General features: G+C 36.1%; 1 protein-coding gene across 2 annotated transcripts in view; it reads left to right on the forward strand.

Annotated features, from left to right (window-relative positions):
• The window catches only part of st3gal2 (ST3 beta-galactoside alpha-2,3-sialyltransferase 2), a 53342-nt gene that overhangs the window by 9395 nt on the left and 17189 nt on the right, over window positions 1-26758 (forward strand). Inside the window, exons 1-3 of one of the 2 annotated variants that reach the window (XM_056478269.1) lie at window positions 12241-12298; window positions 18581-20391; window positions 25340-25533. In XM_056478269.1, the coding sequence (XP_056334244.1) occupies window positions 19909-20391; window positions 25340-25533 (677 nt within the window). In that variant the 5' untranslated portion in view covers window positions 12241-12298; window positions 18581-19908. Of the gene's footprint in view, window positions 1-12240; window positions 12299-18580; window positions 20392-25339; window positions 25534-26758 lie in introns of those variants that run through there. The other variant, XM_056478268.1, reaches the window with a different exon arrangement.

A 26758-nucleotide genomic window follows, 5' to 3' on the forward strand; every position in this document is an offset into this window, starting at 1 on the left:
AGAATTTGTTTAGCTAACCCAGGTGTGTCTGATTGGGGTTGGAACTAAACTTTGCAGGACATCGGCCTTCAACGACCGAGTTTGGGGCTTGGGCACACCTATTATGTCTATTATGACTTAACTTGAAATCACGACCTAATAGAAATTATTACTTTTGTTAATTAAAACTTTCACTGAAAAAGTCCAAATTATGACAACTTGCAATTACGACCTAATCTAAATTATGATTTACAGAAATTAAAACGATGCACTAATCTATTTATACTTATGACTATTAAAAATAATAAATTAGCCTCATGTTTTTTTTTTACATTTATACCAGAATTGTCCGTGGCGTGTGCGATATGTCAACGCGCAACACTTGCATGACATTATAAAATATTGTAGTGAGGTAAGAGTTAACTGTACCAGCAATAGAGCTCTGCTGTGGCGTTTGGGAGCCAGCGTTGCCCCTGCTTTTCGTCTGAATCGATGGGCTCTGCGACAGGCCTTGGCATCTGGCCCCAGTCTAGGTGGCCTGAGAGGATCTCTACTGGATGAGTGAAGGAGAGAGAGACATTTCTGCGCACAGGAGACCAAACACTCTGTCACACAGAGAAAGTGATGAAAAACATTGTTGAAGGAGGACAGCATGTGAAGGAAAGTGATTGAGAGAATGGATCGAATATGGAAATGGTGTATCAGGCTGAAAGAGCATCTTTTTTGTACTTGCCAAATAGAAAGAGATACTGGAGATAGAGGAGATATGAGGTATAGCCACAGATGCTTGGATAATTCATGAATATTCTACAAGGAAACAGTGAGGAGACGCGAGGCGGCAAACGTGTAGCCGAGACAAGGTCAGCGAGAATAGGAAAAATTGAGGTCAGATTGACAACACTGAGTAAAATTTCCAAGTGTAGCGACTGAAAAGACTAAATTCACTGCGAAAAGGTTTTTTTCAGTTTGAGATACACCATACTCTCAAAAAAATTACTTTTGCTGGTTTTAAAACTTCTTGTTTAATGAGTTGAGCCAACTTTATTTGAGGCAATTTTTGTTTGGGGACAACATGATCGTTTTTACAAATTTAAGTGGATTGAACATAAAACAATTAAGTTTACTTAATCAATTTGTGTTGGGACAACATAAAGGTATTATATGGAACCCTGCATTTTTACAGTATATCAGCAGTAATGAAATGAAATAATAAAAACACCAAAATTGATGATTATTGATAATAATATTTGGTTGTTCCAAAAAGAAAATGTGCAACAAAATTTAGAAATATTACAATAACTATTATTTATAGCTACAAATAAAGTCTTCACAATGCACTGCATATTAATACAATATTACTCATTCATTCATTTTCCTTTGGTTTTGTCCCTTTATTCATCAGGGGTCACCACAGCAGAATGAACCACCAACTTATCCAGCATATTTTATTTACACAGCGGATGCCCTTCCAGCTGCAACCCAGTACTGGGAAACATCCCTATAATATTACTGTTTATAATATTATATAATAATATAATATATAATGATATTATTATAATATATGTGGTGATGTTTGTGATAGTATTTTTGTTTTTAATAAAATATTATATATAGGACAGTGGAGACAAGAATAATGGGGATCAGAGAGGGGAAGGATTAGCAAAGGGTCACTTGGGTCACTGTGAGCAGTACAGTGCTATGTGTTGATGTAATTAACCATAGTGTGTAGTTACTGTTACAAAACTGCTACTTTGTTTTTCAAACTGTAAAGCACCTACAGGGAAACATTTTGCTTTGAAATTTTTTAATTGATTCAAAATGTTTGTTTCCAAGCATTGACTAGTAGTATAGGTATAATATATGTGAGCATTTCCAGCGTTATGGATGTGACATCTGCAGTAAAATCTCAAAACATAAATTCACATAGAAAGTATATGTGCACGATATATTGAAATTACTGCTTATATTTTACAAAACAACTAACAACTAGTTTTGGGATCAGAAAAATATCAATCTGTAAAAATGATTCATATATTAAATGAGGGAAATAAACATGCGCTATGGATGTGACAAAAAGTCTGCAAGTTTACAGTATACAACATACTTTGTAGAAATTCTGTGAATGAAACTGCACAACCCAAAATAAATAATGCTCATCAAGAGGATAAGAGTTGGCTCACTATACAACAAAAATGATTTCTTTTATTTTATTTGACAGTTTTGCATTTATGAGGGAAAAGCTCCGTTATGGATGTGACATCTCTCCGTTATGGATGTGACAGATGTGAAATTGCTACTTGTGGGATTTTGGTAAATGAAATATAATAGTTTGAAAACACTGACAGAGACATTTTTAAAAAAGTTTTTAAAGTACTGTATACTTGTACTCTATACAAATACTTGCTTACACAAAAATGGTTTGAAATGGTTTCTCTATTTTGGTGAAAACTTAATTTTTTTTTCATGGCAAGGTTGATATTTGCATGGAATTGCTCATATCTAAAATAAATAAAAATGTAATATATGTAAATTTTAAGTTAGTGAGTCAGTGTTTGTTTTTTATAAACATACATGTATCTCACTAAAACAGTAAATAATAAGCAGGGTGTCCATGGGGTCTTAAACTCTTAAATTCACTGAAATATGGTGTTATAGGTCTTAAATTTCCTGTCCATGTATATCTACCCAATCAAGCCAGCACCAATCCAAATTGTAATAAAAGTTACATTTATTAACTCTATTTGCCGATGTGGTCTAAATATATTCCTTACATCCTATCAAAAACATTTGTTTTAAAGTGTATAAATACTCCATGTATTTATACTATCTAGTGAGGACACTGACCTGGACAGACTGTTTTAATTTTTTATCATTATTCTTTATATAAAAAAGTATGTTTTGGCACGTTATTTGAAATAAGTTGCTAATAAATAACTAAATAGGATTATTTTTTATCCACTGGAGATTAGAAAAGATTTCTTAGCATTTAGCCCTAAATAAGCCTGAAATATAAATCATAGTTAAATTAATCAGACCATTAATGGTCTTTAACTTAATTTGATTGTAATGCAATGGTGTGCACCTTTTGTAAACCTGCTTTGAAATAATAATTATTGTACAAAACATTATACAAATAAACTTGAATTAAATTAAAAAGTCTAAAATTTGACTTGAAGGCACTTAATTTACAACTTTGTCATATTTTATTGCCATATTTCAAATGTAACATTTCATTTCTTGTTGAAAAAGCCATTTTCAAAGATATTGATATATAACTCAAATCATCTCTGCTGATGCCTGAAATCAAAATCCATTAGGGGTGTCAAAATTAATTGTTTCTTCAGTGCACCGTGATGCAGATGTGGACAATTCAATATCGATTCAGTAATAGGTCATAACAGGTTATTACGTACTGACATCATTTATCTCATATGCACCACGTCGCAGTAAAATACTAAGGCGAAGGAGGTGAGGGCGAGTAAATAAAACACCCCAACTACTTAACAAGCAGATAATTGCTGCTTTTGAGTGTGCTGGACAGTCTTTCACTGAAACTGATGGTGGTACAGCACACGAGCCACTATTGCACTACTAAGGAGCAAATGAAAGATGTAAAACTCCATCTCTCTCTTTTAATCATCGGTGAACAGCGCTGACAGTTTTAGAGCCTCTTCTATTGAGCTTGGGAACACAATGACCAATCATAGGGGTGTAAGAACTCGCTTGACAGCGCTCAAAAAACAAACAGAATAATATTTACATTAGTTCATTGATATAAATGCTCATGTCTTTTATGCATGAATTTGAGTTTTGTTTAAAAGATTCAAAAAGAGTGTGTTCTTTGAGCAGGTAAAATTAAAGATCCAGTTCATATATCTGACTGCTTGTATTAAAAGACAAAAGTGTATTACAAATAATCTATAAATATTAATATAATTATAGATTTTAATAAAAAAAAGTCTTGTGTTGTTCAATTCAATTCAATTCAATTCACCTTTATTTGTATAGCGCTTATACAATGTAGATTGTGTCAAAGCAGCTTCACATAGAAGGTCACAGTAAATAGGAACAGTGTAGTTCAGTTTGTAGTGTTCAAGTTCAGTTCAGTTTAGCTCAGTTCAGTGTGGTTTAATAATCACTACTGAGAGTCCAAACACTGAAGAGCAAATCCAACGATGCGCAGCTCTACAGATCCTGAACCATGCAAGCCAGTGCCGACAGCGGAGAGGGAAAAAAAAACTTCACTAAAGGCGGAAGTGAAGAAAAAAAACCTTGAGAGAAACCAGACTCAGTTGGGCACGACCATTTTAATTTCTCCGCTGGCCAAACGTCTTGTGCAGAGCTGCAGTCTCAGTGGCGGAGGCTGGAAGCTGGCCTCAGCGAAGACTCGTCTGTCTCTGGAGCGTCATAGGAAACAGTCTCATGTTCTCCACTCCTCCATGACCATCGCAGTAGTTGTTCAGGATTCGGCCAGGTCCAGGATATGGAAACCTTGGGATCATCTCGTCGTTGGTCTTGGATCGAATCAGTGACTCTGCATAGTCTGGGGGCCTCGGGAAGAGTATCCCCAGGTGGAAATGGAGAATAAAGAAAATAATTAGCGTAGCTGATGTTCACAGTGTATATCAGCAAGATGCATAACTATAACTGTGTGGAAGCCCCCTAAGTGGTGCACTAAGTGTATGCTTTACTGAGCAGATAGGTCTTTAATCTAGTTTTGAATTGGGAGAGTGTGTCTGAGCCTCGGACGTTATCAGGAAGGCTATTCCAGAGTTTAGGAGCTATAAATGAGAAGGCTCGACCTCCTTTACTCGACTTTGCTATTCTAGGTACTACCAGAAGCCCTAAGTTTTGAGATCTTAAAGAGCGAGTTGGATTGTAGCGAGACAGAAGATTGGTTAGATAAACAGGAGCTAGATTATTTAAAGCTTTATATGTAAGAAGCAATATTTTAAATTCAATACGAAACTTAACAGGCAGCCAGTGTAAGGAGGATAAAATTGGGGTGATGTGATCAAATTTTCTAGACCTGGTTAGAACTCTGGCAGCTGCATTTTGTACTAATTGAAGTTTGTTAATAGAGGATGCTGGGCAGCCAGCAAACAGTGCATTACAGTAGTCCAGCCTAGAAGTCATAAAAGCATGGACTAGCTTTTCTGCATCTGAGATGGATAGCATACTTCGTAACTTAGCGATATTTCTCAGATGAAAGAAAGCAGTTTTTGTGACATGGGAAATATGATTTTTAAAAGTTAAATTGCTGTCTAATATGACACCCAGATCTTTTATAGTAGAGCTAACGCTAACTTTGTATCCCTCTAATTGTAGGTCGAGTTGTGAGATCTGCTGTGTACAGTATTTAGGCCCAATAAGTAATAATTCTGTTTTGTCTGAGTTTAAGAGAAGATAATTGTTGGTCATCCAGTCTTTAACATCTTTAATACACTCAGTTAGCTTGGACAGATTAGACGTCTCGTCAGGTTTAGTTGAAATATATAATTGAGTATCATCTGCATAGCAGTGAAAGCTGATCCCATGTCTTCTAATAATGTCTCCCAGGGGTAGCATGTATATTGTAAACAGTAAAGGGCCTAAAACTGATCCTTGAGGCACCCCGTATTTTACTGGGCTGATTTGTGAAGGCTGTCCATTTATATTTACAAACTGGTAACGGTCAGATAAGTATGACTTAAACCATTGTAGGGCATGTCCCTGGACACCTGTAGACTTTAAGCGATTAATAAGGATACCATGGTCAATGGTGTCAAATGCCGCACTAAGATCGAGTAGAACTAATAGCGAGATGCACCCTTGGTCAGCAGCTAAGAGTAAATCGTTGGTTATTTTCACTAATGCAGTTTCTGTACTGTGATGAGCTCTGAAACCTGACTGAAACACTTCAAAAACATTGTTGGTCTGCAGAAAGGAGCATAATTGAGCAGAAACAACTTTTTCTAGTATTTTAGATATAAATGGAAGGTTTGAAATAGGCCTATAATTAGCTAAGTTGCTGGGTTCCAGTTGTGGTTTCTTAATAATAGGTTTAATAACAGCTAACTTGTAAGGATTTGGAACATGGCCTAAAGATAAAGAAGAGTTGATAATGTTAAGAAGAGGTTCTCCTATAACAGGTAGCAATTCTTTCAGTAACTTTGTTGGAATTGGGTCCAATATACACGTAGCTGATTTAGAGCTATTTATAATTTTGTCTAGCTCTTCCTGTTCTATGATTTTAAAGCACTGTAGGTTATTTAGATTCAGAGACGTGTTTACTGGATCTGAAGTATAAGGCGGTGCAGAAAGTTTAATATCTCCTATTTTCTGTCTAAAGCCTTCTATTTTATCACTGAAAAAATTCATGAAGTCATCACTACTAATTTGCGGTGGAACGTTTTGTTCCAAAGATGACCGATTATTTGTTAATTTAGCGATGGTGTTAAATAAGAATCTAGGATTGTTTTGATTATTTTCTATCAGTTTGCGGAGGTGCTCAGCCCTGGCAGATTTTAAAGCCCTCCTATAGCTGGACATACTGTCTTTGTATGCAATTCGAATTCGTGTAGTATTTTATCAGTTTTAACTAGTAAGTCAGAGATAAAATCAGAAAACTCTTTTAGAAAATTGACATAGGGTGGAGAAAAAAATATAATTGTGTATGGAAAGCGTCGTTAATGCACCGTGATATGGAATTGAACCGAATCGATGGCATGAAAATCGTAACCAAACCAATCCGTGAGACCAGTGTAGGTTCACACCCTTAAAATCCATGTTCCTATATTGAAGATTGAAACCTACAGACACACACACACGCATCTTTGAGAGGCCTCAGCAGAGATATGCTGCTGAGTCAGACACTCGGGCATCTGCAGCTGTTTAAAGCTCCTACAGCAAACAAACACAACTTTCTGGTGAGGCAGTTTATGCAGAAATAATAGATGGTGACTGTACCATCCGTCGCTGCTGTGACAAACCCTTCTCTCTCGCTCTGTATAACCGTTTTAAACTCCATTTCCTACATGATGTGTTGGCTTCTTCGTCGATTTCTGTTCCTTTTTAGATTATACAGAATTTTGGGTCATTCATAGAGTCTAAAGCTTGATGGTAATAGACCAGTTTCTCCAGGCTGGATGCAGAGGACACGATTATTGGATTCCCTTGTGGATTTCTGTCAAAAGAGGCACAATGAAGGGTCAACAGTTGCTCCACGAGGGCATGTAAACTCAACGCCTTTGGGCACTGTCACAATTCAAGGGTACAGATTGCTGTTAACAGATCCAGTGCCTCCTCAGGGATACGACCCAATTAGCATGTAGATGAAATATTGTTCAAATACAGGGTTTGAAATGGATTTGATGTCTGTCAAAAGAGAAGTTTATGTTAGATTATTATATATCTAAGCATGTAAGGGAAGTGATTTTTTTTTTTAAATCTATGCCAAGATAATTCTGACATTAAGTTAATCATGTGGAAATTCATTCAGATGAGTCAAAATGGCACCTACGGTTATATCTAGTTCTGCTTTCATGTTAGGTGCATGAGCCTAAATTAATCTTCCCTTGAGAGAGGGAGGAAATAAGACGAAAAGATAAAATTGTGATCTCCAGTGTTTTCTGAGAGGTAGAATAGGAAATAAACAAGACTGATGCTTAAGGCTTCATAAAAAAAAAGCAGAACTTTGATTGGTGATATTTGACTTGTTTTCCATCTTTTTGCTGGTTTGAGGCTTAAATTGTAAGGGGTTGTATTGCATGGACATTACTTTCTTTGATAGACCTCTTTAGATATATTGTTGACTAAATAGAGCTTTGCAGCAATATACCAACTAACTCTCATCAGATTATTAGTACTAGACTGGTAGATTAGACTTACTGTAGTTGAGATAGTCACAAAGTTACTTACAGTACAGTCAGCAGCACATGCCACAATAAAAGTCTGCATTGCCCCAGTAAAAACGTTGAGTTACTATTTACTTAATATGTCAGTGTATTAATTATGAGTAATCCCAGAATAAACACGTTTTTCTCTATGCAACAACCAAATCAATGCTTGAAAAAGTAATGTAGTTTACTTGAAAACAAACTGATCCAATAGAATCAGATGTCCACATGCAGTCTCAGACACATGTACTCAATAGAGTCAAGCTGCGGTCACACTGCACTTTTCTCCCTATAGACTTCCATTCATACGCACATGAATGCGTCAGACCGGAAACGCAATCTCGTGTGACAAGTTTGCGTTGGAAAGTTCAGGCTTGGTGAACTCTGACTTGCTAAATAGCAACAACTGATTGCGTGAGACCAATCGAAGATCAAAACATGACGTCTCTGGACAGAAATTTCAAATATGCACCAATCGCTCGATTTTTTAAATGTCTTATCATCTTGTTTAATCTGCCCCTTTTCGAGCGCCGTACTACAGAATTTCACAAGCTCAAACTCAAGTGTGACCGCAGCTTTAGTTGTAGAGTTAGAGGTGGGGTTAGATGTATGCAATGTACACCTGGTCTGCAGTCAGTCTCCTCTCAACTGATGCATACGTGCAAAAAAACATGTCCAAGTGATTGTTTAACTGATCATTAGAAAAGCATTGGTTTGAAATACCAAGAGCTCACTAAAAACAAATGGGAAAGAAAGGAAGGTGATAAAAGTAAGGGTGTCCTGTGCCCTAGTTTTATGTGTTGCAACGCCCCGGGTCAACAGTAAGACTACACTAAAAAAAAAATCCATTATGTTCCAAGGAAGTGTTTTCAAATGAAATCTGCTACAGTTTCCTGTGATTTATGTGTTGTCCATTTATTTACGTTTTTGACTTGCATTTTGGGACTTTGGTCATACTTTTATTGGCATTTTTAGTAATTAAAAACAGTATATTATAGAAGAAATAATACACTTAGAAATAAATCTGTAGCAAAAATCATACAAACATGAAATATATTTAATAAAACAATGTTGTTGTCATTGTTGTTGTAATAATTATTTTACATCAATACATTTTAAAAGACTGATTTAAAATTAAATGATATATTTGGATCAAACCACAGAATACAGAAAAAATAAAATGGAAACCACTATTTTTTGGGGGGAAAAGGCACTTAATAGGGTTCTAAATTAAAAGGAAGCTTACAATGTAGAGTTTAATTGTGAATAAGCTAATTATTTTACATTAATTATCAAGGTCTAGCAAACATAGCAAAAGCATTTTCGTCCCCATTAATGGTAAATTAATATTGAAAGACATTTTGAGCCTTTATATGAAAAATAATTGTCACCATGTGATAATGATTTTGGCCAAATCACCCACCCTGAATGAAAATATTAGCAGATATGAAGTAAATAATCTATTAATCTTTTATTTATGGGAGTATGTGTGCATTCACACTGGTGGTGGTGTGGAGAGACCCCCCCCCCACCCCTCATGAATGTAAAGCACTTTGGGTGTATGGCCATACACAATTAATGCGCTATATAAATACACACATTACATTACATTTCAACGATGCTTGTAGTCAAGAAAATGTCTAGAAGGGTCAAAAATAACTTATTTTTTTAATTACCACGAAAACATAATTTTGTGTTACTGCTGATGCAAAAACTGGACCCAAAGTTTAATTTCACAAAGCTTTCTTAAATTATTCTGAGTATTGTGATCTCTGGAAATTACAGTCATGAGCTCATTTTTGGATCTGAAGAATGGCTTTGTTGCTGATGACGTACACTAGCACTAAAAGTGGTCAGCATGATGGCCCATTTATTATTAGGCCACATTTTCGGGAATGAAATGCAACTCCTCCAGCTTCAGAAAGTCGATTGAACAAAGAATCATTGAATAAAGGCGTCTGAGCGAGGGGAAAAACACATTCCGTTGACACCAGATCACCTAGGAAGAAAATGTTGATTAAAATAACTAAATCATAAATGCAGACTACTTTTAAATGAAAAAGATAAAAATATGACACGATATTCACACATTTTCCCCAAGAGATGCCTAACAAGCAATAATGTATCCAGCTTTAAAAGGGTTTAATCCATTAAACATGAAATTAGATTAAGCCTTAGGGCCAAGCCGTTGAAAATTACTGTTTTATGATTAGATTAATCCTCAGTCAAGAGAGAGGGCATGTTTTGTTACTATGTTAACCCTAGAGTCACTCCATTTTTCCCATCTCTGCTTCCAATCTGATCATAGACAACACTGTATTTAAATAGATTTTAAAAACTAATAGTTATCAATATGCAGTTGAAGTCAGAATTATCAGCTCTCCTGTTTTTTTTTCACCAATTTCTGTTTACCGAAGAGATTTTTTTCAACACATTTCTAAACATAATAGTTTTAATAACTCATTTTTAATAACTGATTTCTTTTATCTCTGCCATGACGACAATACATAATATTTTACTAGATGCTAGTATTCAGCTAAAAGTGCAATTTAAAGGCTTAACTGGGATCATTTAAAGGCTTAACTGGGATAAACAAGTTAGGGTAATTCGGCAAGTCATTGTATAATGATGGTTTGTTCTGTAGGCAATCAAAATATATTGCTTTAAATGGACTTCTAATAATGACCTTTAAATGGTCGTAAATGAATTAAAAATGGTTTTTATTTTAGCCACAATAAAACAAACAAGATTTTCTCCAGAAGAAACAAAAAATATTATAGGAAATACTGTGAAAAATTCTTTGCTCTGTTAAACATCATTTGGGAAATATTTTTAAAAGAAAAGAAAATTCACAGGAGGGCTAATAATTTTGACTGATGTAGTTGATTAATTAAAAAAATTTGTATTCTATAAAGTGATTTTTAAATATGCAAATCAGACATTATTTAATAAAACATGCTAATTTACATATAATTCTAGCACAAAAATCTGAAACTGTTATGAAGTAACTATAAAAATTTCAGGTTTCAATTTTTATGACATATTAGAGTCAAAGATTTTTACAACTTTTTTACAACTTTATCACTCCATAATTCATAAGACATTGTAAACAGCCTGAAAAATACTATATTTTGTAGAATAAAATGTATATAATGTATTCAATTTATGTAATGTTCATTTTATATAGTGATTTTACAATGTAGATTGTGTCAAAGCATTTTAACATAGAAGTTCCAGTAAATTGTAAACGTTCAGTCCAGTTTTCAGAGTTGAAGCTCAGTTTAGTTCAGTTCAGTGTGGTTAAAATTTCACTGCTGAAAGTCCAAACACTGAAGAGCAAACCCATCGATGCACAGCTCCTCAAGTCCCAAACCAACCAAGCCAGTGGCGACAGTGGCGAGGAACAAAACTTCACCAATGGGCTCTCTGCACAGCTAGAGTTTTAAAGCCAACGATAAACGTCCGGTGAATGCTGTGACTATTTTCAATTTCATGAGGTTCCTTTCACAGCATTGATGTTGTAATGTAATTACAAAACATTCAGTTAACTAGACTTAAGCATTTATTTAATTGTTCAAGGATAAAATGAGATAAAAGACTAGGTTAGCGCAGAAATTCCATTAAAAATACTGGGGTAAAATAAACTGACATATTTTAAAGACATGGCAGGGGGAAATTAAATTTAATGCAGTGCTTGTTGTCCGATCTGAAACCCATATCATATCGTATATCATTAGGCAGTGAAGATCACTGATTTTTAGAGAAATCAGATCTTAAATGTGACAATTTTGTAATGGAAAGACAGTTCACCGGAAACCCTTGGGCTGCCTGGCTGAAAATTCAAAGTCTGTGCATTGACGAAAGTGAAGGAAAAAAAAACGTAATGTAAATATTATGTTCAAACATACTCCTTTGCAAAAACTTTCAGAAAACAGATCAGAAGAAAACTGAAGTGCTGCTGAAGTGGAGATTTACAATATTTAAATAGTCATTTTGAGTCTTTACAATATGATGCAATTCCAATCTACATACTCAAATTGATCAAATGTGACAAGAGTATTTTGGATGTTTTCTTTTTTTATACTTTGGGGAAAAAACGCTGTAATGAAAGACAATTTATTTCTAAACTGGCAGGTGCATAAAAAGCAGCATCTTTGCCTGCAGTGTTTCGCCTAAATTAGAGCCGTCGACTGTTGAATATATAAGAACAACCTGTCCAGCGGCGAGTCAGAGCGCATTCGAGCCCACCCAGTATGTGAATGTCTGCTCTTCGCTTTCAATTACATTTCCATTGCAGCCAGCTGTGAGGTTTTGTTGCCAAGGCAACTCAGACACCCACTCTACAGTGTTCGGCTCACCCTTGCTGAGCAGGCACATTGGTCAAGACCCACTAAAAGCGGCTGAACAACAAAAGAGAGGGGTAAAAGAAAGAGTAAGCTAAGGTCAGTGGATGCTTTTGTGTGTGATACCTGCGTATGAGGCTGGAGAGGGAAAAAGAGAATTTGGTGGTTGTGTTTCTCCGTCTGATTTTGTCCTAGAGAAGCAGGGTTATATGAGTGTTAATTAGGTTGACATGCATGATAGAAAAGGTTGTTTTGGCTATGCTCAGATTTGTTGACCAAAAGCGGAAAAAAGGTTACTAACCTCGGCTGCCTGTTGTTTGATGGCTTCATAAATGAAAAGACTGTCATTTTGAGATGTTGGATGGGGATAGAAAGAAATGATGCTTGGCTACAAAATGAAGCATGAATTGAATAGACTGGGAGCATAATTCAGCTTTAAGAGGATTTCATCTTTCAGTTGAGAATTTATAGCTTATGTGTGGTGTGTTGACTATCATACTTTTTTTTTTTAGATGATGCAAAGGAAGCACGTCAGACTTACATGCTTGTGGTGAATTTGAAACTGCTCTATTGCTGTTTTTATGTTGCAGAAGTGGAACTTAAGTATGGAAGTTTGTTTCTGCTACAGGTTAAAAAAATGGTTCTTGCTACCTTTTACATCACAGTTATGAGTTAATATCTTGACTTTTTCTTTTAAATTCTCATTTTCATGAGCATTCTCTTGACTTGTGAGTTTGGAAGTCAAAGTAAAGAGACAAAGTAAACTTGCAAGAGCTCTAAACATGCAGTCAGAATGATGGCAATATTTTATATTATTGCTATTATTATTATTATTATTATTATTATTATTATTATTATTATTATTATTATTATTATTATTATTATTATTTTTAATTAAATGGTGTAAATTCATGTAAGTGCAATTAGTGTACAATTAATGTTGATTAATCATTAATATAGACACATTATTTTGTAAAAATATAAAGGAAAAATACCAACAATTTATAGATTTTAGTCGGTTTTTAATTAATTTTAATGAACCAGTTAATATTAATGATCCTTTTTTTTTTTTCAAACAACTTTTCAGTAACCACAAAATTGTATGTATGTTAATATATGAGTTTTTTGGCCTTCAAGAGTCACTTTTACGTAACCAGCAAAGCTCCTTAGTTTATTGTGATCAATATCCACATCTGAAATAAACGACTACAAAACCGGTCTCATGTTGCACAGGTATGTGCCTATTTTTGACAATAGCCAAAAGCCAAAAATTCATATATGGATCAAAATTATCTTATTTTTCTTTGATGTTAATAATTATTAGAATATTAGGCTAAAGATCATCCATGAATATTTTTTTGTAAATTTCCTACTGTTAATAAAACAAAACTTTCTGATTAGTAATGTGCATTGCTGAGCACTTTAAAGACAACTTTAATGGGATTTTTCAGTAGGCCTATTTAGACTTTTTTTTACCCTCAGAATTCAGATATTCAAATAGTTGTATTTTAGTCAAATATTGTCCTAACAAAGTACATCAATGGAAAGCTTATTTATCAGATTTCAGTATATAAATCTCAATAAAAAAAAAAAAAGGACTTTTATTTTTTTTTTGTGGTCCAATGTCTCATGTAAGCCTTCTCTAATCTATCAACTGCCTCAAGCCCTCAACACCTACTGAACGATCCTAAAACGTTGAATGTCACAGAATAACTCATCCACTCAATATGGACATTTTATCAAACAAACTGTTCACTTTTTTAAAAATTCTCTTCATTTTTTTTTTTTCATCGGTACAAATTATAACTTTTACACACACTACCGGTCAAAAGTTTGGGGTCAGTATGATTTTTAAATGTTTTATAATAAGTTTATCCTGCTCACTTAGACTGCATTTATTTCAGCAAAAATACAATACAAATTGTAAAATTGTAAAATGTTGTTGCACTAAAAAATAACTGACCGGTAAACTTTTGACCGGTATTGTATATATATATTTTTTTCTTTTAAACAAGAAGTTGTAACATCATGTTAATATTATATGTATAACAGAACTAAAAAAAAAGAGAAAATAAGGGAAGAGAAAAAAGAAAGAAATAAAATGAGGGGGGGTTTGAAATGTTTATACTAGGGTTCAACCACTGCTCTATTGTTAAAGTACTCAATAGATGTATTCCATATTACATAGAAATCCTCAGTGAAAGTCTGGGCTTTAAGTTGCAGGCAGGACATGACTTTTTTTTTTATCAATGTGGAATGGCAGTGAGGATCTTTACATTTTCTAATTCAGTAAAATTAATCTACTTGCCAAAAGGTTTATAAATCTAATCACTTTATGTTGATTTTTAGATAGTTCTGGGTCAGCAAAAATAGCTAAAATAGGCCCGGGGTATATTTGATTTCCCGCAACTTTTGATATTAAAGGGGTGGTCCAAAGTGTAATTTTAAGGGTTGGTTGTGTTTATAAGATTAAAAGCAATGTGTGCTTATGCTTCCTATGTAAAAAAAAAAAATCAAGTTATTTTACTTTGATTATATACAGCTACTTGGCAAACATGAAAATGACTGTCATATTTCCTAGTTCCTCCAAAAACCCCCACCCCCCCCCTCAAAAGGCTCTGATTGGTCAGTTAACATAATGTGCTGTAATTCGCGGATTGGCTCCACGTCACCAGGAAAAGCGTCATGCCTCTACAAGCATAATGTCAGTAAATATTGTCAGTCAGAGTAGCTGTTAGCCGTATCAGTTTGAGCCAAAATCAGACAGAAAATAAAATAGACATTTTAGCAGAATCCAGCACTGAACTGGGAGAGATTCTGGAGTCTTTTGTCAAATGCTATCTATATATTTTTTATAATTCTCTGGAACATAAATAAAATTAAACTGTAAGCACTTCTCTCTTTGTGTCATGTCATTTGGAAGCCTAAATACAGAAACAGAAGAAGCTCTGTGGAAATAGCAGCGTTTGGACGGCATTTTAGCTTTTTCTGCTATAACATTACAGCGACTCTGGCCACACCTCTTCGCTGCGCAGGGTGTGTACGCATGGTGAATGCATGTAACCTGAAGCGTTTAGGATATCACCAGCCCTGATGTTTTTTTTTGTAGTCCTCAAACTTTGTTCGCTGTAGGCTTTGCTAAGCTAACTCCGTAAAAGCCGATGTCTCCCTTTGCATTGAACTTTGAGCGTATTACATTCAGAGATGTTATTTATATTCACACAGCTACATTACACATCAACTAAAGTTTAAAATATGATATTGTAGTGGACCACCCGTTTAACCGAAAAACCAAAATCCAATAATTAACTATTTTAGGACAACACCAAAACATGTGACCGAGCGAACACTGTTAACTTTTAATTGTATTTGTACTAAAAGGAAAATATCGAAAAGTTGGCGCATGCGCACACAAACAAGCAAACTTGGCACGTCACTGACGTCTTTCAGTATGCCAAACCATCAAGCTCCTGTCTCATCACCAGATTTCAGAGACTTCTGGTAAGAAATACGACCAGCTACATGAACGCTTGCTGAAAAGGGGGAAAGAAACATCAAACAGGAATTGTATTAGAAACATTAATTGACTGTGCCTGCAGCCTCTTTCACGGTTTCTCTCCTCATATTGTGGGTGTCTAAAAATGAAGTAGCAGGTTTAAGGATGAGCACATCTCAATCAAAGACGCGGGCATTTACAGCTGCCTGGAGAAAATGAAATCTGAAATTCATTTTTCTAATTGGAATGGAAGGGGAGAGAGTATTATGTGGTCTCAAACGGCTCACCCACGCATGCAATCACAATCGCGTGATTTAATCTGCGGCAGCCACAGTGAAAGCAGCACGAGCCACCTGTTTGTTTGATATGTCGATATCCTCCTCTAAATCCGTGATTGAACTCTTGGCAACACTTTTATATGTTTAATACGTTACGGAATTGCTTCTGCTGTCAAAACTACACATGGCTGTGTGAGTACTTTTCTCAGACATGCACTCAGATTAACCTGTCTCAAAGCATGCAAGCATCCACACATCGCTTGGCTTAATTTTGTGATGATAACTGTGAACTTCATGTCCTTATGTGGTGCCTTGCTCCACATATTTAGCTTTGATAATTTAGCTCAGCAGATGCTCTATAGAGAATTCAACAGAAATCGGCGGTCACAAGAGAGACTCAAAGATAGAAACACTTTAACTGTGGTGCCTTCACAAAATTGTATGCGAGGGAGAGATATTGGTGAAGATGATGAAAATGAAAAACTGAGAACAAGGGGGTGAAAGGATCGAAAGACAGTACTATAAAAATTGACACATGTAAAATGAGTTTGTTATGCCATTGGAAAGCTAGTGATATCTGTTTTATATTGCTGCCCTGCTTCATTTGTTTTTTTGTTTCTCATAATGACATCCAAAAAGTCTGACACCATTTGTAAAAAAGATGCGCATATTTAATACAATATGTTTTGGAATGCAAACTATACATCTGGAAAATCTGAGTGAAATTATAATAAAAATTTGAATAGCAGAATGTTTCAAATCCTCCTGATGTGATCTTGTGCTTTGATGGAAACATTGAACTGCACTTTTTTTAAAACAAAAGGCACCACAGTCAATATTAGAAATTGAAGACAAAAAAAGAGTAAATTTAAGCTTTTTCATATTTATTTAGCTATATCTTTTGTCTTTTATGTTGTGGTTTTTGTTTGTTTTTTTACAAATTAATTGATTGGGTATTATGTGACTCTCCTCTACGTAACAAATTAAAGGTGCCATATACTGCATTGCTTTATTTAATTTAAATTGTTCTCTGATATCTACATATTAGGTTTATGGCTTCAGTAAATTTAAAAAATCTCCAGAAAGGGTTTATAAGCTCATTTATTACTCCATAAAATACCCATACAATCAGAAAGTCCATGATTGACCATATATGGTTTGTGTCGTGAATATTAATGAGCTCCGCTCTGAAGTGCTGCTCTTACACACACACAAAGCATGATGTATGCTGGACACAGACAAATATAAACCCAATCGGAGAAACGTTAACGTATTTTTCTCACCAGATTTGTTGTGGATAAAGGCTAAATTATAATTAAACTTGAAAGAGATGTATTGCGTTGTATTTTAAAGCTACAGTCAAATAAAACAGCCAGGAATTAATATCAACCTCTGCATGAACATATGACAGTTGAGCTAAGTGATTTGAAATTATTCAGCAGTTTACATGTGTTTGTTAAAAACATGCAGCAAATTTCACAATAAACACAATAATTTAGCAAAAGATGTACCTAAACAAACCCCAGGCCTCTTCAGAGTGGAGATTAATAAATGTGTAAATCTGTAAATCTTGCATTTTGCGTCCGAAGGCGAGTTTGAAACATGTCTCGTGCTGTCGTTGCCCAGTAACGCACAGTAAACCATTTGGGGCTCGAATTTTCAAAGTAAAAGTCCCACATACGTAGTAAGTGAAATATACGCTTAAAATAACTAAGGGAGGAAAATTACTATTGTTGTATGACTTTAACATTTGGCTTATCAAACGCAACCTGAGGTGTGCATAAAATTAATGATTTCAGAGATTTTCTATGATCTCAGAGCTATGATAAGAGTCTGTGTGCTCCTGATGACTTGGCTGCTCGTCGGGTCCGGATGAATGACCTAAAGGAGGCATACATGTAAATGCAAAGGGCATGGCCCATGAGTCTCATCACAGTTTTTTTGTCCTCTGAGGTTTTACACTCGTGGAATTTACATGAGAACGAGGAAAGATTGGTGTCTTGAGTCTCACGATATGCCACATACTGATCTCTTATTACAATTATGCCTTGGTATAGCCAGGTTTTCATTATAGACCATTTTGATGGATATAAACAAAAACAATGGTCCCAACGTATATCCTGTTTTACATTTTTAATTCCTATAGCTTCCGAGAATCCAAAAATAGCCACATATTGATAAATAAGGTTATGATAGCCATTTTAACATTACGTTATGATTGAATTGCCTCTTGTTACAGTTATTAAGAAGTTTGATAACAAGCAGGAAATGTTCATGGGCCATTCACATGACCACACTGAAATGGTCTATAGGGAACTTTTAAACTTTTTTGCAATTTAAGTATATTTAAGTTTAACACTTAAGTTTTTAAGTTTAAAATGTAAGTTTTAGCATGTGTGAGTGTGAAATATGTTTTTGATCATTCATTCCAAAATTCTGTGCCTTTTAACAATTTTTTGGAAGATTTGAATATGAGGGAAAAGGTCCACACTAAACAAATCTACATAAGTGTAGAAAAATAGCTTATAAAAGTAACACTGTGAATGAGATCACTGTCTTGACATGCAGTACATAATATTGCACTTGTCTGTGTTTGTTTTCCTGTAGTCTGGAATGTCGCCCTAAATCAAGAAGAGCAGCCGTAGACACCAACATCTGGATTTCACTGTGATCCTGATGCACGTCACCCTCTCTGACTGACGGGTTTTCTTTGGCAGCAAACTGGCAGAGAGAAAGAGAGCTTGCACAGGTGCGGTAGCAGCAGCAGCAACATCCCAGAGATTATAGATTTGGAGATTACAGGACAACAGCAGGTCAGGGCACATTGCCTTGTTGAAATCCGAGTTCTCCACCTCACCAATTCTGTTAAGAGCTGTCATCGTAAAATTGGCAGGCAAGACCTGCGACCCAACACACATTCACACGCACACAACTCTTATTTGCTGCTATACAGATGTCGTGTTGGAAGAAAATCTTTTTTTTTCAATTTGCTTTTTGTAGTGGAGTCGTTAGATTCCTTTAATCACCTTTGTTGACATCTTTTCCCCCGGTTTTCATTTCATTGATTTTTATTATCCACTGACTTGGAGAGGCTCTCAATTGAGCAAAAAGCATCCTTAAATTATTATCTAGATTGGAATGTTCAGATCCCAGTGCTATTTTCCAGACTGTTGGAAGTTTGTCACAGTTGAATCTGCAAACAGCTTTCATTGAAGAAACATTAAAGGCAGATAGACAAGTGCTTGTCTCTGCACTAAAAGTAAATCACAGGATACTCGGCTACAGCAGAGCGATGGAAATGAAAACAGTTTGGAGAGCATTGTAGAATGTGAAGCTTTTCAAGATGTCTGCAAAAGAGCTTCATTACAAATCTGTCAGAAAACTCCACCCGTTCCCTCCTCTGGCTGTGAAGTTCGGCATATCGGCTCGCTAGACTGAGCGTACGGACAAACCAGATTACAGTGACAAACTTGGGCTCCTAGAGGACTGTAATGGAACAGACACGGATGACAGCCTAGCTTGTCTGGCACTGAGATGTCAAAACCACAGAGGGGGCTTTTCCTCCAACTGTCACTGCAGGGAGAATAGAGGCGATCACACACAGACGCCTACAAGAAGAGGCGAAAGACTGGTGCGTGTTTGAACCGTTGCTGTACAGACAGTTCAAAAGCGTGAAAGAGGGAGCTGGAGGAGATCCCATAGTGTAGGGGGAAGAAAGCGAAAATAAATAGCTGTAAAAAGCTCCACGGCAGCGGTGACACATTGAAAGAGAAGACTGACAGACGGGAGAGCGGCGGTGGCAGTTCACAGGCATACCGTTTTGGGAGATTCACACAATTTTGGGTTTAAAGCCTGTGTCGCTCAGTACGCCAAGTAGTACTGAGTTCAGGTTGGGCACAGTGGCAGGGGCCGGTTCATGGCAGTGGGGCGGGCGCATGCCGTCTGTGCCTCCGCAGCGAGAGGGACGCTTAGGATGGGGTTGGGCTGCATGGGCACGGGCTCAAAGGATGGCTGAATTGAGGCCCTGGGTGCCTGTCGGAGTCGCAGCAGGAGCGACAGCAGGAGACCGTGGAGGCAAGCGATGCTCACTACGCTTCTGCGTGGTCTTGGGATCCCTGGCCCTTCTGTTCCTCACCTCACTTTTCTTCTCCTTCTCGCTGAGAGGAGGAGCCGGCCTGCCTTACTTGGAACCCCCGGGATGGGAAGAGTCGCACAGGGTTAAGCTGGTGCCTAGTTATGCAGGTTCCCACCGGGTGATCCCAGCCGAGAGTGCTCAGCAGAAGACGTGTGCCTGCTCTCGGTGCGTGGGCGACCCTGGTGTTTCCGACTGGTTCGACGAGAACTATGACCCAGACATTTCGCCTGTGTGGATTCGAGACAACATCCAGCTGCCTTCAGATGTGTACTACTGGTGGGTGGTAAGTAACCTTACAGTTACTCACTGATGCTTTCAGCATTACGAATACAATTATTTGATATGCTAGACTGTGTTGGATGGATTTTGTGACCTCTTGCATGAACTAGACGGGGAAAAAAAATCTAACTCTGGTGTCTTAATTAAGAGACCTAATTTTTTTTGTTGTGTTACTTTCTTTCAAGAGAAAGGTTTGTGCTCTTTAATTGTGCAAACGCATCTAATTTAAACGACAAGAAGGCAAGAGGGTGTTTTATAAAAGGGAACATTGAGTAATGTCTGAAAAAAGTGTGTGTCAGCTGAAAAGTGTAAATCTGTAATACTTGTGCCGAGTAAATTAAAAGCATGGAGAGTGCCAGACTGCATTAAGCAAAGGAGCCAGGTTTGGGGATGTGGGTTTTGAAAATGCATTTACTTACAGAAACTACTGAATTTTACATTATCTGAATGTGAACGTCATGTCTGTGTGTCAAAACATGCTGTGACAAGATCTTATATAAGGGGTTGCTTAAATAACTGTTTTGCTAAGTGTTTTGGCAGTACTTAACTAGATTTCAGATGCAATTTCAAAGAATTTGTTCAAAAAAGAGTTTAGAATTTTTCTTTCTGCATATTAAATTAAACATTTTTGCTCAACTCATTTTTGTTCTACAGATAAAAATGCACATTTAACATAACCTGGGTGGGTAAGATTGTTCTTACTACATTATGCTCGTTATTGCTGCATATAAACATACAAGTGTTAATACACAGCCTTCTCTATTAAGCAATTAACATTTCAATTTAATAAACTTTAGAGAATGTACTTGAGTAATTTTTAAGATATGTAGTATCAATCTGCAGTAGACAACTAGTAGGTTGTTCCACATCAAGTAAATCACTCCAAATCTCACGCAATATGAGGAGGAAGCAGATTTCTGAGTATGAAAAGCATGAATGGTGCAATGTCTTGCAGAAGGCGTGAACACAAAGATTAAGTGAAAGCTGAATATAGATTATTAAACTAAAAAGATTTTTGAGGGAATTGGAGAAAAGAGGAAATTGGTCAAGTAATGGCTTAGGGAAAGTTTCTGTCAGAGCAAATTAATTGTTTAAAAAAACTGTATTAAAATCTTTCTTTCTCTCCTGTGACTATTGTGGGACAACCTTTATAAGTAGGTTTTCGTTATCTAAGAAGTCCTGCCAAACTTTTAATGAAGCTGTCTGAGATTGATTTTGCAGAAATTTTACTGAAATGCCTTTTGCATGATAATTTGGAACACCGTGTGTATTTTAAAATTAATTTGTTTGACATAAACCTGAATAGTCATATCAGTCATAACTTCAGTTTTCAGTGTCACAGGATTCTTCAGAAATCAGTATAATATGCTGATTTGCTTATCAGATGCTTTTATTACTATTAGGGTTGAAAATGCTTGTGCTGCATAATATATAAATATATATTTTTTGTGGACAGATTTTTTTCTGGGTTCCTTGATGAATAAAAAGTCAAAAAGTACAGAATTTATTTTGCATAGTTTTTAAAATAACTTTTCACTGTCAGTCTTTTATGCATTCATGCTGAAAATATATATTACTGTGGTACCTTTCTACAAACTTTTGAATGGTAATTTATGCATCATTTTATCTGTTGATGTCTGAGTTCTGTATAATGTTGCAGCGATGATGCCAAAACTCAGAAGACTGATTCACCACTTAATTTTCCTGAGATGTTTTTATTGGTTTTTAGAGTACGGTTTTTCAGTTTATGAGTGAAAAATCTGAGGTAAACAACTTCATCATTTGGCCTTAAAACATGATTACACACACACACACACACAGACACACACACACACACACACACACACACACACACAAATAAGTAACTTGAGAAAAAAACATTGGGGTTGGTGAAGGTTTTGAGTATGTGCAGTTTTCAGTAGCTATGTTTCCATTCAAACATGCGAATTAAATTCATGCGCAAAACTGGAATATCGCATAAAAGATGTGCAACTAAAGCAGAGTTTCCATCCAATGAGTCAAAGAGAACAAAATCACTTCCTGATTAACTAGCGCCTAATATCAAAAGTAAAAACGGAATTTGTAGAGAAGCTGCTTGAATCTTTTCTTTATTTATTAAATGATTTGCGCCTCAGAAGACAGTATGCAGACATGCAATGAATGCGTGCTGGTGTTTAAAGGCGACCAAAGACCAAAAAGATCAAAACATTTCAGATGCTTTACAATGTGCTCAGCTTGCTGGTTTATCCATTCACACACTTTTTTATTATCACATGATCTCTTATAACAAAGTCACATGACTTTTTTAATGCACATACTGGAATTTGTTTAGTAAAAGTGTTTCCATCGTAGTTTATCCACCTATTTTTATGCGCATTTTGCACATGGATAAAAAAACGTAGCTATTGTAAAGCAAAATATTGAAGTATTGTCAAGTTACCTTTACCACAGACTAGGGCTGCACAATATATCACAAAATTATGGTTATTATGATAATAGTATAGGCAATTTACACATTCATTTATGCATTGTTTTTTTTTTTTATCTAAATTTGACTCATCGGATGGGGCCTTACTATCTGTATCCTATCTGTATCCAAACCCAACCCCCCAAATTTAAGCTTGTTTTTAAAAATGTGTATGTAAAGTATAAATATGCATATAATAAATAACACTGCTACTAATAATAACTTTATACAAAAGCAAGATGTCACGAATAAACTGAAAAAAAGCCCCCTGAGATGAAGAAGGCACGGAGTCAATGGTTTTTATATTTAATTAGAAAGTAATAATTTTTGTAATATTTTAATCCTTTAATTCTTTTTATTTTGTAGAAGTATTTGTGTATTGCTGTACATCCTGTGTGTATTAAGCAATGTTTAAGTGTTTAAGACGCACAACTAACACGCTCTTAGACTTTAGACCTGCTTTCAGCTGGTCAATTGTTACAATGTTGCACTTTCTTGGTGTGGTTCGCTATCACACACAGTTTCTAAACAGACCAAAAGAGCTAAAACAAGTCACGTGCAAGTAAACTCTCCTCACATTAGTCAAAATTTCACGGTTTATTTTGCAGAGTCCCGCTCAGCTGTCATGCATCCTTATTATAATTTATGACGATGAGCAATAAGACGATTATAAGCAAAAAAGGTGCGCTTTCATTTTGAATGGCGACACCCACAGACGTCGTCACAAAATATAAATCAGAGGTAAGACTTTCTCATACATAGCAGTTGGCTTACACATCATAGGCTTTACATTATAGAGAGATATAACAGATAAATCAAGACTGCTGGTAAATTTTCCTAGCGGATAAACAGCTCTCGTTAATAGTTAACGTGCTTTCACTTTCGTTTTTGACATGAAATTCACATTTATTAGGAATCACATCCTGCCCTATTCATAATTTTCTTTTCATATAGCCGCAAATGCCTATTTCATGTCCAAATTACACTTTGATATAGCCAGGCTCGGATCGAATCGCTTAATCACTACAGTCAATCCGCTCCACAGTTTGTTTCAATCGCGCCGAGACCACCTCATTCAGGCGATCTCGGACCAATTGTTTTGGCGCAGATCCGAGCGCGATTGCTGGATTCACATTTGCTGAACAAACCGCGCTAACTGGGGACACGCGCCAGGTTTCGGAACAAAAGTCTAGGTGTGAAAGCACCCTTAAACAATGTGACGCACAACGGGAAAGTTAGGGTTGAGCTGGTCTGAAAATAGCAACACATGGCGGCAAAGACGTCTTGCGCCTTATTGCACTGGGTGTATGATAAGGTCCAAAATGTTTGCACCTTCAGAAAAATATATATATTCATTTCTTCATTTTCCTTCAACTTAGTCCCTGTATTCACAAGGGGTTGCCACAGTGGAATAAACCGCCAACTTATCCAGCATATGTTTTACGAAGCGGATGCTCTTCCAGCTGCAACCCAGTACTGGAAAACATCCATACACATTCATTCACACACATACACTACAGGCAATTTAGTTTATTCAATTCACCTAAAGCGCATGTCTTTGGACTGTGGGGGAAACCGGAGCACCCGGAGGAAACCCACGCCAACATGGGGAGAACATGCAAACTCCACACAGAAATGCCAATTTACCCAGCCGGGACTCGAACCGCAACCTTCTTGCTATGAGATGGCAGTGCTAACCACTGTGCCACCGTGTCGCCCCAGAAAATATATTTTATTTTTTTATAAATATCATTAAATAAAACATGCTAAAAGATGACTAATAAAAATAGCATTTTTCTAGGGAAATGTTATATAGTGAGAAATTGAGTATTGCAGTACTCAACAATAATATCTCCTATTTTTCCAGTATCCTGCAGCACAACCACAGACCTTATTTTACTAGGAAAAAAACTCATATAAAACCCCTAAGGAAAATCTCAAGGGAAACCAGTGGTGAAATAGTCTTCCGGGCTTTAACATCATCCCTGTAACACTCTATTAAGCACAAAGTCTTCAGTCATTTGGATGGGCTCAGAGTAAAATCAGTGGCTGGCATCTGCATCCAGAAAACATCTGCCAAGGATTATTAGGTCCAGTGGAGACGTAGTAAACTCTGCCAATTACTGGCATCAGGGACAATGAGCAGGAGAAGAAGAGAGGGAGAGAACATGGAGACTGAGAGAGAATGAGGTTGGAAAGAAGCCATGTCATGGAGGGATGTCAGAAAAACACAAGGAAAGGAAAAAGAGGAAAGATTGTAGGTCTGTTCTTGGTTTTCAGAGCTTTTTTGTAGGATCTTTGTGTGTGTTTTTTTTTCTTTTCATTTGTCAGAGCAGAGGGCTTCAGTGGCTAATTGGCTGCCTGGATGTTTATTTTAGTGTGCATGTGTGCACAGGCAGGTGTGCAGATGGTTTGAAGTTAAAAGAAAACTGCCCAACCTTATGTCGGTTTCTTTCTTTGCCTCTTTCCTCTGGGCCATGTACAGATGTTGCAGCCTCAATTTAAACCCCACAACATCCAGCAAGTTCTGCAGAGGTTGTTTCAGGTCATTCCAGGCCGTTCACCATACGGTTCGTGGGACCCTGCTCGCTGCCTGCGCTGCGCCGTTGTGGGCAATTCAGGCAACCTCCGCGGGGCAGGTTATGGTCCGGTGATTGATGGCCATGACTTCATCATGAGGTGAGTCTTGAAATGCTACTGGGAAAAGAAGTAGGGAAAGAACAATTTTAACTACACAAATACGATTAAGGAAATGATTGTGTTTTGTATAAGATAAAATAAGATTCTTCTTCTTCTATTTCTAATGTTTGCCTTCAAAGTTATTATAGTGTTGTTTTTTATTTTAATACTATTAAAGCAGGCTTTATTCTGTCATTTGTTTTTATCATTCACTAGGTCTGAAATTGATTCAGAATCTATTGTTTCTCTTTGCCTTAAAGGTATGAAAACTCTAAAAAGTATTAGCTGTTAATTTAATTGCTCTCAGGTCATCCAAGAATGAGTTGCTACCTTTTTGTTTGGTGATTAACAAAATGCAAGTCAGTGGTACTTTGTAAAAATAAAAAGAAAGAAAAAAAAAACTATGTTATACACTTCCAAAGCTAAACTAAATAAAATATGTTACTCCTGGTGATACATTAAACTCTTAAACATTTTACTAAGCATAATAAGCTAAATAATTTTGGCTGAATATCCTTTAACTTTACCTTTATCTTTCAATTTAGTTGAGGTTCAGACAAAAATTGACCATTGATCCTATATAAATCGACTACAAGTGGTCCAAAATGCAGCTGGTAGACTTCTTACTGGCACTTGTAAATTTGAGCACATTACCCCTGTCTTACTCTCGCAGCTCTGGTTGTCAGTATGTTTTAGAATAGAGTTAAAAATTTTACTCCTATTTCTACGGTTGTAAAATGGTTTGGCACCTTCTTATCTTTCTGAATTTGTGGCTGTTAACATATCTGCTAGATGTTTCAGGTCATTAAGTCCGAAATTGTTAAAAGTTCCTAGATCGAAATTAAAGGAAAAGGGAGACCAGGCCTTTTCCATTGTGGGCTCCCAAATGTGGAACGGTCTACCTCTCTCTACTAGAATCATTTTTACTGAATCTGTGTTCAAGGGGAAACTGAAACTTCACCTTTTAGAAAAGGCTTTTGATACCGGAGTTAGCTGAACTTACTGTGTTTTGTTTCATGTTGTATTGTATGTTGTTTTATTCATTTCCTCTTATTTGATCATATTAACACAATGTGTGTACAGAGCAGAGGTCAACTACTGTTATTATATTGTTCTTTATAAATAAAGTCACTCTAAATCTAATGGATTAAATTAGAACAATATTTTTAAAGCATGTCAATGGTGTTAATTTTTTTTTGTGGAAAAATCCTGCAAGCATAATACA

Source organism: Danio aesculapii, chromosome 18 (assembly GCF_903798145.1).
Source record: "Danio aesculapii chromosome 18, fDanAes4.1, whole genome shotgun sequence".
In the NCBI taxonomy this organism is placed as follows: Eukaryota; Metazoa; Chordata; class Actinopteri; order Cypriniformes; family Danionidae; genus Danio; species Danio aesculapii.